Source organism: Lagopus muta, chromosome 2 (genome assembly GCF_023343835.1).
Source record: "Lagopus muta isolate bLagMut1 chromosome 2, bLagMut1 primary, whole genome shotgun sequence".
Classification (NCBI taxonomy): domain Eukaryota; kingdom Metazoa; phylum Chordata; class Aves; order Galliformes; family Phasianidae; genus Lagopus; species Lagopus muta.
Genome location: NC_064434.1, coordinates 942,216 through 959,827, shown reverse-complemented (window position 1 = coordinate 959,827; position 17,612 = coordinate 942,216). Strand labels below are relative to the sequence as shown.

The following is a 17,612-nucleotide window of genomic DNA, read 5'->3' as shown; positions in this document are numbered from 1 at the left end:
CTATACACAGTGAAAAGGTTTTTAGCATCGTAATAATAATTGAAACAAAACGAGCAGCTTTTATCTTTGCAGCCAGACTGTGAGTCTGCTGTTCATGGCAGTAAAACTGGCTGGGTCGTAAGCGTGGGGCAGTGCTTCAAACAAGGGAGGGGCAGTGGATGGATTAACTCACAGCTTCCATCAGTGAGGGCAGACAGGGGCTGAGCTTGGGGAGCACTGTGGGGAGCAGGCTGGGATCCTGACGCACGTGCTGCATGTGTCCACCTGTGCCCTGTGCTGCTGCTCAGTGCTGTTTGCCTGCAAGGTGTGTGCAGCTGCTGCCCTGCACCGTGCTGCTGTCCTGCTCAGGTTAGTGAGCCCCTGAACTTTGCTCGCTACGACATTTTCTTCTCTTCCTCCTCTGAAATAATAAAAAAAAAAAGCAGAACACAGGGTGTGTTCGAGCAAATATGTCACTGGAAGTGGTAAGCTTGCTTTATTTTCTGTATGTTCTTAATCAATACATTGATTTTGTGTTTTGGGGAAATGAATGCGAGCAGCAGCATGAATTTAAAAAGCTGTGGTCGCTGTATGATTTTTTTTTTTAGGTCGCATTTAATGTATTTTTTTATGTTCTGTGTTAGAGCTGTTTGTGTAACAAAACGGCTTGGTTTTGATTTAGGTGAACTTCTTTCCAGTGTACAGAGACAGGCAGGAATTGCAGTCAATTACAGTGCTTGGGTGAAGGATTCCTTTAAACAACGGCTGTTTGCTTTCTTGTTCAGCTCCCCGGTCTGTGTGCCTGTCGGTGTACAGAAAACACAACCCAAACCCCTCTGCTCTGCCTCAGAGCCCTCCTCTACCCGACCCTTTTCACTGGGAGCAGTTCCAGCTACAGCAGAGCTGAGCTGCTGCCTCGGGGCTGAGATGGTGCAAGGTCCCCAGCGTGCTGCAAGCCGGTGAGGAAGCTTTGCCTGAAAGCTCCTTCAACTGTAGCAATGTCCTCTGCAATTCCTTTGCAAAAATAGCACATGGGCCTCACCCAGATCTATAACCAGGAGCTGTTATAGGGCCAGGAGCTGGGAAGGATTGCAGGCAAGGTAAAGGCACTTTTTGTCTCAGTTCTGCCCAATTCGCATCTTCTTACAAATAGTGAAGTAACAGCTGACAAAACAGATGAATAACTATGAACGTCTGTACTTAATGTCTGTGTGATGGGCCATGCAGTTAGGAAGCAGATGTGGGGGTCTTCAGCACAGAAGTCAGGAGTGTGTTTTGTTACAGTAATGCAATACAATGCATACCTGTTTCCAGCACTTCCAGATTGGCTCTGCTGCTGTGTGTCACACCAGGCTGTGTGTTTTGACACCTGTTCAGCCTGAATTCTTTGCATTCAAGTAATGCTCAGAGAAAATTAAACGTACACTAATAAATCAATCCTAGCAGTCAAGGGATGCTTTGGTTTATGTAGCTTTCTCCTTTCTTTTCTGTTTTGAGGAAATTGGCACAGATTAGGCTTGCCAGGGGATGAGGCTTAGTGGTATGGAGACTTCTTTGGCTTCCTGGTGAGGGGAGAGGAAAGTTGGTTTGGTGGGAAAGCAGCTCTTGCTTTGAAGAAGCTGCTGCATTTTTTTTCCCCTTCAAAAAGAAAATACATAAAATTAAAAGTTATGTAATTTTGGGTTCAGTGCTGAGCACGTGAGAAATGACGGCCACAAGCAGGCTCTGCTTGCCCTGATAAGGAGTAAAGCAGGGACTGTGAGATGTGGTACTGGCACCTGTGTGGAGTCCACGACTCCTGCTGGTTTCCTTCCAGCTCTTGGAGGAACCAGCACTGCTGGAGGGCACCCTTCATGGCGAGCCGCTCGGTGGGACTGGGCTGTTTACGGCAGCAACCCAGGCAGGGCTGCCCAGGCTGTTCCCAGTCCCAGCTATTGAGTGGGATGGTAGCAGGGATTACTGCCACTGCGGGCTGAGAGAGAGCTCTCAACTATTTGTTTGTTCTGTCGTGTCTGAATGAACAGCGGAACAGGTGTGAAGGTGAATGGCTTGTGAGTGCCTGCTTATGGTGGAAGGGAACCTCTGTTTCAAAAAAGGAAATAAGAAGACGAAGCACACAGCCACATACAGCCGATGATGTTCAAATGCAGTCATGTGTAGCAGTGTTGTTAGGATTCAGAGCTCATCGCGGGTTACTCTTGCTTACATGGATCCTTCTGTTTGTTTCTGTCTACAGCTGTCTGCTTATGTCTGTTCTGTCTGCAACTGTTTACAAGGGTGGATGGTGATAGGACAAGGGGAATGAGTTAAACTGAGACAGGGGAGGTTTGGGTTGGAGATGAGGAGGAAGTTTTTACCCAGAGGGTGGTGAGGCACTGGCACAGGTTGCCCAAGGAGGCTGTGGATGCCCCATCCATCCCTGCAGGCATTCAAGGCCAGGCTGGATGTGGCTCTGGGCAGCCTGGGCTGCTGGTTGGCGACCTGCACACAGCAGGGGTTGGAGCTGGAGGAGCGCTGAGGGCCTTTGCAACTCAGGCCATTCTATGACTTTGATTTGTGGTTGAAATGTTTGGGTTTATGCAAGGTGAGACCTTGTGAAGTCTCTCTGTAAAGCAACCTGTCTCACATAGTTTGGAAAAGCAAAGCTGCGAGGTGGATTTGAGCTTACATGTGGTCTGAACTGCCTGGCAGAGCTCTTGCTGTGGACGTGTTCTCCTGGCACGAGTGCTTGTGGGTGCCTCTGTGGTACCTGGGGGCCCAGGGTTCTTGTGCCATGATTGGCAGTGAAAGGAACACAACAGATCTTGTTGGTAATATCTTCACTGTGTTCACACTGGGATCGTATTGCTTTATTTGTGTAAGGTGCAAATGTGTGCATTATTTCATTCCATCAGCAGAGGGGTGGCCAGCAGGGACAGGGAGGTGATCGTCCATCCCTGCTCTGCTCTTGTGAGGCCCCATCTGCAGCACTGCATCCAGGGCTGTGGGCCCCAGTACAAGAAAGACAGGGAGCTGTTGGAGAGGGTCCAGAGGAGCCACAGAGATGAGCAGGGGGCTGCAGCACCTCCACTACAAAGACAGGCTGAGGGAGCTGGGCTTGTTCAGCATGGAGAAGAGAAGCTGCGGGGTGACCTCAATGCAGCCTGCAGTACCTAAAGGGAGCCTGCAGACAGGAGGGGAGTCAGCTCTTGGAAAGGGGAGATGGCAGCAGGACAAGGGGAAATGGTTTGGAGTGGAGGGAGGGCAGATGGAGGTTGGATGTCAGGGGGAAGTTGTGTGCTGTGAGAGTGGTGAGGTGCTGGAACAGCTGCCCAGAGAGGCTGTGATGCCCCGTCCATCCCTGGAGGTGTTCAAGGCCAGGTTGGATGGGGCCCTGGGCAGCCTGGGCTGCTATGAAATGGGGAGGTTGGTGGCCCTGCATGGCACAGGGGGGTTGGAGCTTCATGATCCTTGAGGCCCCTTTCAACCCAAACCATTCTGTGCACTGGTGTTTCTTTTACTATTTTGCATTTCAAAGTAGTGTTGACAATGTATGTAAGGAATGGTAAGAACTCCTATATAGTGTATTAGTGGCAGAACTGGCATGGAAAGGAACTTGAGGTGCTGTTTTCAGGGATAGCAGGAGAAAATGTGGTGTCTGGTATGTGTGAGCAGTGCTGAATACACTCATTATTCATGTTTGAGTTATCCAGGTGTTTGACTGTATGCAGTCTTGCGCTCCAAAAAAGATGAATCTGCCCATGGAGTGCTGGTGGAGCTGCGTGCTCTTGGATGTGTGCTGCTGCAGTCAGGTGTAGAGGGCTGGAAAGGAAAACTGCTGTGTGCAAATAGTTACTCCTTTAACCACATGAAACGGTGTGCACTTCTGCCCTTCCTTAATGAATTTCATTGTGTGTGATTTTATAACTTCCTTTCCAAGGGCTGGAAGTTTGTAGGCAGAGCATGTTGCGTCAGATGGAGTTTGCAGCTACAATTAAGTAAACTGCAGAGTGCGTGTAGTAGCTCGGTCAGAAATAACTAGCTAGATGCACAGAAAGCTTAGTCTAAGTTTAGACCTTTTTCTATATACAGAAATCTAAATCACTGCTATAACTGTGTACTGTGCAATTACCGTATATAAGATATTAAAGAGGTCAGTTACCCAGGTAATATGTAATGCTTGCTGCATCCGGGGAATCTCTGGCTGTGCATCCCAGCACTGTCACAGCAGTCTGTTCTCACGTGTCAGATAAATCAAGACGTGTACACACCCAATACTGCTGATGTTCCCTCTGTTCTTTCGCTTTTTTTTCTTTTTTTTAATGAGGTTGAGTGAAGTAACCGCAGTTGCAAACTTGCAGTGTGATAACTTGTGTGAGTCTACCTCTGCTGTTCTGCCAGCCTGCAGCACCAAGGCCTGCATCATAGAATCATAGAATCCTGCAATGTAGGGTTCTTCACTTGGCTATTGGGGCTGCTGGTTGACTGTGCTAGAGCCAGGCTTTGGGCTGTGAACCCCAGCTGCTCACTTTGCAGTTTGTTTCTGTAACTCCTGTGAATGTTACTGGAGGTTCATGTCAGCTGGTAGCTTTCCTTCTAGCTTCACAGTCCTGAACTGAAACGCATTTAACCGAGGTGCATGGAAGTCAAAATATAAAGCAGTTTCAGTTTTGGAAGACGTGAAGCTGAGGATTGAAGCTGCCTTCCTTCAGCCATAAACTGGAGGGATAAATCAACCCTGAGACACATGAAACTGCCCACGAGGTAACTTGTCTTGGAAAACAAAGGTTATCGGGATTGAGCGTTCTTCAGTGCTTCAGGGAACTGTAACTGCTTTCATCTTTGAATTGATTGGGTTCTGTTTTCAAGAATAACTTTTAACCCTCCGGGTTGCTGCAGTTTGTGCCAGCTGCCAGCAGAGCTCCTCTGCTGGGTGATGGAAAAAGCTCCAGGGACAGAGTTCAGGCAGCAGCTCAGCTATTTGTGTTCATAAACTGTCTACATTTGTCCTTTCAGTTCATGGCAGGCATGACAGAATGACAGGGCAGGTTGTTTGTGTTCCTTTCCTTGCCGTGGTTAAATACTTCATGTCAGGTGCTCTGTGGGCACTTGCATTTCAGATGAGAAAACATACTTCCAATGGGATCCATCATCCAAGGGATGCTGTTGGTTCAGGAGGCTGAAGTGTTACAGCTGCCATGTGTGTGCCTGTCTGCTGCTGTCACTGAGGCCGTGAAGGCAGGGGGTGGTGGGATCTGAACTGCTTAGAGGGGAAGGCTTTGTGTTCCAGGAGCCATCGTGTTTCATTGCACTTGATCAGAGTTTTTGACCCACGTCTGTATGTGGCTGTGTTTTTTTGCATCTGTACACAGTGACACACCTATGTGCTGTTAGTCTCTGATAAAGCAGTCTTGCTGCTGTAAGGTGAAGGGGTGAGGTGGTACAAACAGAGCACTTGCCTGTTTCACTGAATCCCAGCATGGCCTGGGTTGCAAAGGCCCACAGCGCTCCTCCAGTCCCAACCCCTGCTGTGTGCAGGTCGCCAACCAGCAGCCCAGGCTGCCCAGAGCCACATCCAGCCTGGCCTTGAATGCCTGCAGGGATGGGGCATCCACAGCCTCCTTGGGCAACCTGTGCCAGTGCCTCACCACCCTCGGGGGGGAAAAACTTCCTCCTCATCTCCAACCCAAACCTCCCCTGTCTCACTTTAAAACCATTCCCCTTGTCCCATCACCACCCACCCTCACACACAGCCGTTCCCCCTCCTGTTTATCTGCTCCCTTCAAGCACTGCAAGGCTGCAATAAGGTGTCCCCACAGCCTTCTCTTCTCCAAGCTGAACAAGCCCAGTTCCCTCAACCGTTCCTCATAGCAGAGCTGCTCCAGCCCTCTGACATCTCAGTGCCCTCCTCTGGATCCATTACTTTGCTCATTCCAATTGCTTCTGCTTCCCTACAACAAGTGGCAGGTTCAGCTCTCAATCTCCTTATTTTCTACCCATAGAATGTGAGTCAGAAACTTCATTTCCAAGCCCAGGAATAGACAATACCATTACTGCTGTTCTGACAGACAGGAAAAGAGTTGAGAAAATGGTCTGGAGGCTCTGACACTTAGGTCTATGTCTCTTTATCTCCCTCTCCTTATGTACTGTGCTGCTGCTTAACATCTCTCACTTTGAAGTATGCTCAGCCAGCAACAGGAATGTGTGCAGCTTTTGTACAAGCTGATGTTTCTTAGCCTACATCAGAAATAATGTAAAAAGGTTATTGTTCTTGGTATAACAGCACATATAGAAGGAATGGGGAACTGAAATGTTGTAATGTTTATTGAAGAATCTAGCTAAGGATTTAGGTTTGTTGGATAATGAACTTCCCTGTGCCCTGTTGTTCAGGAGCAGGCTAAATTTGTAGCCATCCCTCATGTCCCTTCAGGCTTCTGACCTGGTTTCTGCATTGTCAGTCATTCCTTGTGTGGCAAGCAGTGGGCTTAGGATTACCCTGATCTTTTTTTACTGTGGAGTTGAACTTGCACACGATTTTACATTATCAGCCTGTGTGGTGTCAGCAATTTGAAAGGGATGTGACACATGCATTTAATGGAGGTTATAAACAGGGAAAGCCCTTATAGCTGGTGCTATGGTTTGCACCCTAACAAGTGGGCGGTTGCTCCCAGGCTGAGCACTTGATGCTGGGATTGCTGTGCTGACCTTGTACTGCCAAGTCATACGTGCATGAGGTCTGCGTTGCTCATGGAAACGCTGACAAGCCCCTTGCTGTAGTGGGTTGGCATAATATGAATATTAAAACTTCCAGCTGCAGTGAATGTCAGACTCAGTTTGTTTTTGCTGGCTGACAATGAGTGGTGGCCTCATCTCAGAACGGGCTGAAGTGTCCTGGAAAGCTTTCATTGTCATAATGCAGGCTCTGTTGAGATATCATGTCTGCCTCAAGCAGCAATGCAAACAAGAAAAACCCCTTCCTTGTTCTGAAGGCAGTGATTGGCAGTTTTGGGAACGTTCAGATTAGATATAGCAGTAACTGGGATGTGTTATTTTGGTATTATTTTGGTTTGAATGCTGAGCTCAGACCTGTGTGTACTGTTATTTTGGCAGAGATGTAAGCATTGCAGCTGTCATAGGGTTACTAATAAAAGTTTGAATCAATTAGTGTCCATTTTCAGTGATCCCAACTGATATGTCTTGTTTAGAAAGGATTTGTAAAATCTCCAAGTGTCCAAAAGGTCAGAATGGTTACAGTGATCATAAAATCACAGCATGGCCTGGGTTGGAAAGGACCACAACGCTCATCTAGCTTTTAACCCCTGCTATGTGCAGGGTCACCAACCACCAGACCAGGCTGCCCAGAGCCACATCCAGCCTCAGGTGCTGAGGATGAAATTGCTGGAAGCAGTGGGTGCTATGTATGTTGAGAGCATCCTGATATGTGCCTTTGGAAATGGATTTAGAGCAGTTTCCTGCTGCTGGAGAAATTATAGGAGGTAGAGGTTTGTGGTATGGTGGTATGCAGTTGTGGAAAACAGGGATTCCTGAATTTGCTTCACCTTGATGTGATTTTAATGCCCTGGGGTAGGATAATTAATGCTTCAGTTCCTTGTTGGCAGTAACAAAATCTCTGCTTTACAGGGATATTCTAAAGGTTAGTAGGTTAAATATTGAAACAGCAGTTGCTGACCTATCCATGCACTACTTACCAGCCCCTTCCTCATCTTGTCTGCATGGATTTCTTGCTAATTGCTGCAGTGACAGACGGCTCTTGTGCTGGTTGTTCCTCCTCGCATTGCAAAGCAGCTTTCCATGAGGCTGTGCTCACTGTGCTTCCTGATTCACCCATGGCACTCACTACCTGCTCTTGGATTTGAGTGTCGCTGACGTCCAGTGCTTTACTGCTCATGGCAGAGCTTCTCCGATGGTTTTGTAGCTGCCTGCCCTGTTTTTAGCCCATAATCATCTTGGTCTTTCCCCTGCATCCTCTTTCCTTTGTTGTGTCCCCCATTTCACAAAATGCATGCAGTTGCATCTTGTGAAATGCTGTGCAAAGTGCAGCATTAGTGCAAACAGGGAATAGATTCCCTAGTGGTGAGTGTTCTAGAAACTGTTTAACTCATGTATGTCCAGCCTTGCCTGGGCTGTGCTGGGGGAACAGGGGTTGTCTTGGGCCACATCGACATAGGTTGCACTGAAACTAACGCCTCTGTCTAGTTTATTTCCATGGAAACTACAGCAGATACAAAGAGCACAACACTGTTTGATAGCGCACATAGTCAGCTACAAAGTGCTATTTTTAAATGTGGTCACCACAATGAGCTGTATGTTTTCACAGGCAGTGAATCAGAACCTGTATGGTGCACTCACTGGGGAGGAAAAAAGCATCAGTGTCAGTGGGTGCCATTCTTTCCTCATGCAGGAGTTCAGTTCCACTTCACTGCTCCATCTACACTCCCATGGCAGACGCCATTGTGTCAGCCTGCCCTCTGCTGCCATCTGTCACACAGCAGCAACATGGAAAGGAATACTGGTGGGAAGGTTCAACCTCTACTGCCATACACCAACATCCACCTCTGGCACTGTGATCCAACATCATAAAATGAGAGGCGTTACTTTTGGAGCAGCCTTCCTAAACTATACAATGTACTTAACATGTTTAAGTAACACAGATTAATTAATTGGAATCAAAATATTTTTTATTAAAAAAAAAATAGGAGGCAACAAACCCACAAAACTAGCGGGGTGTTTGACAAACGCCTCAGCCTGGTTTGATGGCAGTGGCTGCTCTTTGTAGTGAGGTCTGAAGGTGTTTGTCAGAGGTTTTTTGATGACACTTTACTCTTCCTGCACCTCCTCCTTGAAAATAATTCCTCAAAAATGAGTGCACTGCCAAAAAGTGGTGTTTGAATGGAATACATCAATCAGAATCACAGGGTCACTGAGCCCAACCCCCTGCTACAGCAGTACTCTACAGCAGGTTGTGCAGGTGGGCATCCAGGTGGGTGTTTAATGGGAGGTGGTCACAGTGCTCTCTTTTTTGGAGTCCTTCTTTCACTTATAGGATAGAATCTGTGCAGAACTTGAGAGCTTAAGGGCAGAATTCTCTGAGCATGAGGGAGAGCAGATGCAGGATGACTTGGCTGTTTGCTGAAAGGCATCCTTTTGTAATGGAAATGAGCGAGAGGAAAAACTGTGCTGTTGGAAATCTTATTCTGCTCTGTCCTTCTGGGAAGTACTGGGTGCCCAGAACTGTTAGTTGGGAAGTTCATGATGTGCTTGAAAGCACCAGCAGATTTCCAGACCTGTTCTGTTTTCCATCTGGACAGCAGCAGTCAGGAGCTTTCAGGCTTTTAGCGTTCCAGAAAGCAGTAGAGCTGCATCCTGGTGGAAACGTTTCTTGTATTTTCATCCATGCATGTCTTTTACAGTGTTAAAGCTCTTGCTTGAGTGTTGAGATGATATTAATGAGTATATATGTATTGTTTCTGTTGTTTTGAAATACGAATATATATGAATAATAAGGTGAGGTCCCAGAAGACTGGAGGCTTGCCAATGTGACTCCCATTTACAAGAAAGGTCGTAAGGAGGATCCGGGGAACTTCAGGCCTGTTAGCCTGACCTTGGTGCCAAGTAAGGTGATGGAGCAGATTGTCTTGAGGGAGATCATGCGGCATGTGCAGGGTGACCGGGGGATCAGGCCCAGCAGCATGGGTTCGTGAAGGGCAGGTCCTGTTTGACCAACCTGATCTCCTTCTATGATCTAGTGACCCATCTGGTGGATGAAGGAAAGGCTGTTGATGTGGTCTACCTAGACTTCAGCAAAGCCTTTGACACTGTCTCCCACAGCATTCTCCTGCAGAAGCTGGCAGCCCGAGGCTTGGATGGGTGCACTCTTGGCTGGGTAAGGAGCTGGCTGGAGGGCCGGGCACAGAGAGTGGTGGTGAATGGAGTCAAATCCAGCTGGTGACTGGTCATGAGCGGTGTTCCCCAGGGGTTGGTGCTGGGGCCTGTCCTCTTCAATATCTTTATTGATGACCTCGATGAGGGCATCGAGTGCACCCTCAGTAAATTCGCAGATGACACCAAATTGGCTGGAAGTGTGGATCTGCCTGGGGGTAGCGAGGCCCTACAGAGGGATCTGGACAGGCTGGAGAGCTGGGCTGGAGCCAATGGGATGAGTTTCAACAAGGCCAAATGCCGGGTCCTGCACTTCGGCCACAACAACCCCAGGCGACGCTACAGGCTTGGGGCGGTGTGGCTGGAGGACTGCGTAGAGGAAATGGACCTGGGGGTATTGATTGATGCTCGGCTGAACATGAGCTGACAGTGTGCCCAGGTGGCCAAGAAGGCCAATGGCATCCTGGCTTGCATCAGAAACAGTGTTGCAAGCAGGAGCAGAGAGGTGATTGTTCCCCTATATTCAGCACTCGTGAGGCCGCACCTTGAGTACTGTGTCCAGTTTTGGGCCCCTCACTGCAAGAAAGATATTGAGGCCCTGGAACGTGTTCAAAGGAGGGCAACAAAGCTGGTGAGGGGTCTGGAACACAGGGCTGATGAGGAGAGGCTGAAGGAGCTGGGAATGTTCAGCCTGGAGAAGAGGAGGCTCAGGGGAGACCTCATTGCTCTCTATAACTTCCTGAAGGGAGGCTGTAGTGAGCTGGGGGTCGGCCTCTTCTCTCGTGTCATCAGTGATAGGACCAGGGGGAATGGTTTCAAGCTACGGCAGGGGAGATTCAGGCTGGACATTCGGCAGCCCAGAGTGGTGTCCCCCAGGGCTCGGTACTGGGGCTGCTTCTGTTTAACATCTTCATTAACGATTTGATGAGGGGATTGGGAGCACCCTCAGTAAATTTGCAGACAGCACCAAGTTGAGGGAGTGTTGATCTGCCTGAGGGGAGAAAGGCCCTGCAAAGGGATTGATGGGCCAAGGTAAACTGGGCTTGCTGGTGCTTTGTCAGGGTGATGTGCCAGTGGGATCTCTGAGGAACCAGCCTTGATACCAGATTTGTTCTGCATCCCCAGTGATGTGCAGAGAAGATCTCACGGTAGAAACCCCCATTTTCTGCGTCTTGTTACAGTCTTAGTTAAACGTTGTGCTAATGGTGGGGAGCTGAGCAGTGAAAAGATGGTAGACGAGCATGAAGTTGTTAAATGCAACTATCTTCTGTCCAAGCCATGGCTAGAAGAAAAAGTGACCTGTGCTGTGTCCATAGGAAAATCTTAGCTGGGATGAGCATTGGCTCGTGAACGTTTGGCATTGTGATTTCCAGTTCTCTAAAATCCTTCACTCTGAGTGAAGTGGCAGCCCGAGGATGGACAGGATCTCGTGAGGAAGGCTGCTGAGCAGGGGAAATAGATAGATGGTCACGGGGATGGAGCAGCTGCCTCGTGACACTGGAGCTGCCAAGCAGGGACTGCAGCTGCAAGGATAGAGCTGAGGGGACGTGATCCAGGTCCTCGTGGCTTTGGAGGCAGTGCTATACTAAAGGAGCACATGTGGGGAGTGGGAGGCTGTCACTTAAAGCAGCTGGTAGGGGGGGATTCTTCATGTTAGAGGAGGGTGTCTGCTATTTATCACCAAGGTGGGATCATGGGCTGAGAAAGGAATTAAATTTGTCTGCAGACACTGAAGGGACTGGAGGAATGGACCTTCCTAATGAAACCCCTATGGGTGATCAGGAGATCTGGGAGGTCAGACAGCAGAAAGTGCCCAAGATTGCATGCTGGCTGTCTCTAAATAGCATCTCAAACTGCTGTTGGGAACTGTGCTCTGACCAGAGCACTGATCTGACTGACGGGTCTCTTCTTGTGCTCAGAGCATTCGTTCACTTTTAGGGAGAGTCTCGTGGAATGAGCTGATGTGTTGGAATGGCTGCTTAGTCAGTGGCTTTTCTGTCAGGAACTGATTCTTTCTTGTTTATAGGTGTCTGTTCCTATTGCTACATTCCTTCTAAATTGAAACGTTAACTGTTTCCTGTTAATTCCAGTGGTATCAGCAAAATGTCTGTTGTTCTCTGCATGTTACTTTCTTTTCCTTTCTGTGGCAGTATCCTACATCCTGTCAGTAACCAGCTTCACAGAATCACACAGAATTGTAGGGGTTGGAAGGGACCTCCAGAGATCACCGAGTCCAACCCCCTGCCAAAGCAGGTTCCCTACAGCAGGTCGCACAGGTCGGCATCCAGGCAGGTCTTGAACATCTCCAGAGAAGGAGACTCCCCCACCTCCCTGGGCAGCCTGTTCCAGTGCTCCATCACCTCACTGTAAAGAAGTTCCTTCGCACATTGGTGCAGAACTTCCTATGCTGCAGTTTCCAGCCGTTTCCCCTTGTCCTGTCTCCACTCACCACAGAAGAGTCCGGCCTCGCCATTCTGCCCCCCACACCTTAGATACTGATAGACCTGGATCAGGTCCCCTCTCAGTCTTCTGAGCTTTGAGTCAGAGATTATCACATAATGCAGCTTTATGTACGTGATCATTGTTTAATTAACTCACTACACTGTGGTTCTGTCATTGAGTTCATATTTGTATTTTGTTTTTAGTTTCCAATTAAAAACTTGTGGTGTGGGACTTCCCTAAGTTGCTTTTCCAAGGGTTGGAGTTGATGGCTAAAATGCTGCCTTTGTTTCTGAGTTTGCTTGGCACGTGGCTTACCAGCTCCTGATGTGGGCGCATGCAAGGGTCGTGTTTATAAAGGCCTTTAGTACTTTTAGATGCAGAATGCCATGGTTTTTGAGTACAGTACGTCATTAGACACCAGATGGTAAGTATGTGAAATCTTTTAGAGTACCTCACTAAAAACACTGAGCTCTTGGGTAATTTTGATGGCCTCTCAATCTTTTAAATCTCTTCTTTCAGGAAGTTAAGAAGGATGTAGAGCCCAAGGATGATGCCCTGCCACTCAGAAGGGAGAAATCTGGCAATGTAGCAAGCCTTGTGCAGCGTATTTGCACCTATGGGCTTCCAGCAGGAGGAATTCAGCCTCATCCGCCGTCCAAAAGCTTCAAGAAGAGTACGTAGTGTTTAGAGTTCTTTCAATTGCATAAGCTGCCAATGAGTATTTTTTTAATAAATGTTAATTATTTCATGCCTGACTCAGTTTTAAGGATGTGCTGGAGACACAGGAGCCCAAGCTTTTTATTCTAAGCCAGCCTGTGCTGGTAGATGATATAGTTTTCTTAATGGCAGTAAGGATGAATTCTTACAGGAGCAGAATTTAGACCCCTTCCATATCCCAGAGAATATTGCCTAGCTATTTTGATGAGCATAGGAGGCAATGAAAAGTCACTGTTGCTACTGACTTTCATGTGAGCTCAGTTCATATTGTAATGTATCCAAATGAGGACTGAAAGCCTGTTCATGGTAATTAAAAATCTCCTGTGGTCGCTTCTGTAGTGTAAGTACATGTACTGTAGATAAGTTTTGCTACAAATTCAAGGCTGTTTGATGAGGAAATACTTTCTAGTTCAGGTTTTTCTTACTGGGTAAGTTTCTGCTGGTATGAAATAACATGGAGTTAGTAGAGGTATGGGAAAAAGTAGTGATCTTCCTTTTGGTTGTAAATGGAACCCCTAGGATGGTCAGGAGTGCAAATTGCTGCCTTTGTGTTTGTAGTTTCTATGTTGTAATGCCAGTGGTTAAATCAAACTACCTGAAAACTAGAGGAGAAAACTTCCCCAGGCAGGGATTGCAGGTATTGGTAATTCTGCAAGGGCTGCTCTGAAAGTAATGCCTCCTATTTCATTATGTTGGCCCTTGACGTCAGAGGTGGATGTTGGTGGGGTGGCTTAGAGGCTGAGCTGTGTGTGGGACGTCCTGTGTGTTGGCCTTGGATGGCTCCCACTGAACACAGCTGTTGTACATCAGGCTCTGGGCAGTGTTTCTTTCCGTTAGTTTAGTGCATTTATTCAGGGAAATGAAAATACTGAAGGTGTGCTTAGCTGTGTTAACCAAGTGCTACGTTTGGTTTGCCCTGCATGGAACAAACACAGGGCAAAACAGATTGCTTTGGAAATGGGCAGAACAAGGTGGTGGCAGCCAGCCCGATGTGTGAGGCTGGGTTCTGCTTCCTGAGCTGCTCAGGGAGCTTCCCAGGTCAGCCTGGCAATTAGCACAGCTGGAAGGCACTGTTTTGAAAATGGATTGCAGGCGAAGGAGAGTTCTAGATGTGAAATACAGCTGCTTTTTTTTAGGTTGAGTAGCATTACAGTGTGAAAAAGAAAGCTGATATCAAATGTATATGAAATATGGCCTTGTAGCTTTTTAATTTTTAGGATCAAGTAATCTCATCCAGAGAAGGAACCCTGGAAACATAGTAGGGGGCAGTAGGGGCCTATAACTGTTTATCTCAATTACTACCAAGGTAATAATCATTTTGGGCTGATGAGTTGAAAGAAAGGTGTATAACGTGACCATTTATGTTATTAGAAATTAACCCACAGAGCTTCATGTTCTCATTTCCTGATTTTTTGCTTTCTAGAGCTGAAGCTGTACACCAGCATTGAGGTCCTCAGTTTCCTGATCCCTCTCAGATGCTGCTATGTTACTCAGTGTCTGGTTTGCTCTGTACTGAGAGCACTGCATGTTGACAGTCTTCTGATCTTCTGAGGTCAGACTTTCAGCTCTCTTGTAATAAATCATAGAGTCATAGAGTTGCTCAGGTTGGAAAAGACCTCGAAGACCATCAGGTCCAACCACAACCTAACCATACTACCCCAAATGGAACAACACTGCAAAATAGAGCAGCTTGGGAGGCAGTATCAGTTCGTGTAAGGGAGTATAGAAATACTAGCACAGGGTCCCGTAAGCCTTAGCACTTGGAGAAAATAGCACGATTTTATATCAAGCAGGTGTGTTGGATCATTGCTGCTGGTGACAGTTGCCTTCAGAAGCATGCTGGCTGTTCTGGGTGAGGGCTCAAGGCACAGCCTTCTGTTTGAAGGCAAAAAGCATAAACCCTGTGAGCACAGCAGCGCTGTAGCATAGGTGCAGCATGGTGGGGTGATGGTGGGCTCCACCTCTGGCTGGAGGGGGTGTTGGAAGCCCCTTCAGCACCTTCCCCCATTAGGATGTCATGTCATTTTAATGCCTGAAATGTTGCAATTATTTCTGGTGAACATCTACAGATAGCTACTTATTTTAATTTTGCCCCTGTGAAACCCTGCTCATTAATGCTTTAGCTTGATTTCTTGACTCTATTTGCACTGGGAAAAGAATGGTTTTTGTATTTAAAACTATATTTAGGTTTCAGAAATGCGAGACAAGCAGTTCCTCAGCTGTGAAGTTAGCGAGGTCTCTGCTACAGGGCAGAAAGCAAAAGCTGCCATTGGCACTTGAGCATGGAGAAGAGCACAGCATTGATCACTTCTTTCAGTACTGCTGAAGGACAGGAGGCTCAAACCTGCAGACTTGGTGTCAAAACAAATGCTAATGCTGCAGCCAATGGTCATTTTAGTAGATTTCACTCAGGAAATAGGTTGAAATTCACAGTACTGGGGGCATCTCTGACTTGCTTGTGTCAACATGTTTTTTTATTGCATGTTAGCAGTTGTCTGTGTAGTATTTGCTTATCTGTAACTAGCAGTGTGAGGTGCTCGATTGTTTTCAAGCTGCATCTAAGGTATAGTGGGATAGGCTGAAATGACACAACTGGAAAAAAAGAAGCATATTTCATGGCTGTTGGGGGTAGCTTACAAGTGTTCTTGTCACATCTGACCCTCAGGAGCTGAGGAAAAAGCACCTTTCATTTCTAAGTGTTGTTGTTTCTCCCTTTCTCTCCCATCAGAGCCCAAGAAGCGGCAGTGCAAAGTGCTCTTCGAGTACCTCCCGCAGAACGAAGATGAGCTGGAGCTCAAGGTTGGGGATGTGATTGACATCAGTGAGGAGGTGAGCTGTGGTACAGAGCTGCTTCTTCGTGTGGCCAAACATTTTTTAGCTTGGAGAAGAGAAGGCTGTGGGGAGACCTCATTGTGGCCTTTCAGTGCTTGAAGGGAGCAGATAAACAGGAGGGGGAACGGCTGTTTGTGAGGGTGAGTGGTGATGGGACAAGGGGAATGGGATCCCAGTGCTTGCCAGGAGTGACTTTCCCTTTCTCTTGGTAAGGAAGTAGTTATGCTCCCGGATGTGTTTGCACCATTGAGCTCTACCATTTGTTCTGTTAGCCTGAGGGATTCTGTTAGAATGAAGATAGCAGTCACTGTTAGCTTCAGCAAGTGTCTTGGTAAACCTGCTCACTAAAGTCAGCGTCACAAATACCGTTACGGGCATTTTGTAAAGGGGTGCTCCTGGATATTTAGCTTAATTTGTGGAAGCTGCTAGTTACAGCAGTCATGGCTTCATGGCTGCTTAGGAACTGTTTTTTGGGGACGTGCTCTGGTTTTGTTCTTCTGTTGCTGCTTGTTTCCTGTGCCCTTGCTAATCCCTTTCCCACACCCTAGGCAGCTTTCAATGAAGAGCAAATTCCTCCAAGGCTGTGTGCTTCCACAGAGGACTGTGAGGATAGCTGGCCCAGAAAATGCTTGTCCAGTAATCAGTCCCTCAGAATGGGTGCTCAGAACACACCAACTTATTTGAAAACTAACAAAAAAGGGAAATCCACTTAGGATTGTGGTTCAAAAGTATGTATGTGAAGCCTCTTGAGATTCATTTATATGGACTGCTTGTTAGTTTTTTGTTATAACCTTTCTGTGTGTATAACTGACATGTACATGCAGTGCAGTTTCCATATTCATATCACAGAACCATAGACTGGCCTGGATTGCAAAGGCTCACAACACTCATCCAGTTCCAACCCCCTGCTATTTGCAGCATCACCAACCAGCAGACCAGGCTGCCCAGAGCCACATCCAGCTCAGTTCTCAGTGATTGAACTGTATTCAGTTGCTCTGATGAGCTGATGTGTAACTTTGGCAACTGTTTCAAGAAAAGAAAAGTTAAACTTCTTCTCAGTTCCTAATAGGCAGACAAATAATGCAGCTCCCTCCTCCTGGCCCTCCTCTGGTCCCACACCTTGTCCTATTGATGGTGAGCTGAAGACTGGAGGTAGATGGCTTCAGAAATGACCTGACTAGCATCAAGGAGGGCTGGCTGTAAGGCTCAGGAACAGGGAAGAGCTGTGTGCAGTATGTTGATTAACCAGGCTTTTCTGTTATCAGAACTTGTGGGCTGTGCAGGCAAGGCACATGCACAAATGATAGTTCTATGATTTCTGCAAACCTTTTCTTTCTCCTTTGTGTCTTTTCCTCCATAGTTGCTGGGTACAGAACCAAATAGTGTGCTTGTCTGTGGTATGTGCACAGCCTTCACTGTTGGGTCTTTAAAAAAGAATCCAGACCAGCAAAGTTGTTTGTCACTTTTTCCCTTTTTCTCAGAAGTCTGGGTGCTGTCCTGTTACAGAAATAACTTGGTAGAATTAATAGAAAGCACTGATGTGTGCCCCAAAGCAGTGCCTCCTTATGGTGGAAATGGTGTCCTGTAGTAGGATTTTGAAATGCAAGGTGTCCTCAAATGGTCATCTCTAGTGTTAGCATCCAGAAAGGTTTATCTTCTATCAGAACACACAGGTTTCAACAGATGCAAAGCCAGAGGAAATCAGACTGATGGGAACTGGAAGGTACAGACTGGCAGCAAAACTGCCCAGAAGTCTCCTTAGG

General features: G+C 47.2%; 1 protein-coding gene across 2 annotated transcripts in view; it reads left to right on the top strand.

Moving 5' to 3' along the window:
* LOC125688827 (CD2 associated protein) overlaps positions 1-17,612 on the top strand; it is a 65,975-nt gene that overhangs the window by 22,961 nt on the left and 25,402 nt on the right. For both annotated transcript variants that reach the window (XM_048935336.1, XM_048935335.1), the window contains exons 3-4: positions 12,820-12,973; positions 15,746-15,846. In XM_048935336.1, the coding sequence (XP_048791293.1) occupies positions 12,820-12,973; positions 15,746-15,846 (255 nt within the window). The remainder of the gene's footprint in view (positions 1-12,819; positions 12,974-15,745; positions 15,847-17,612) is intronic.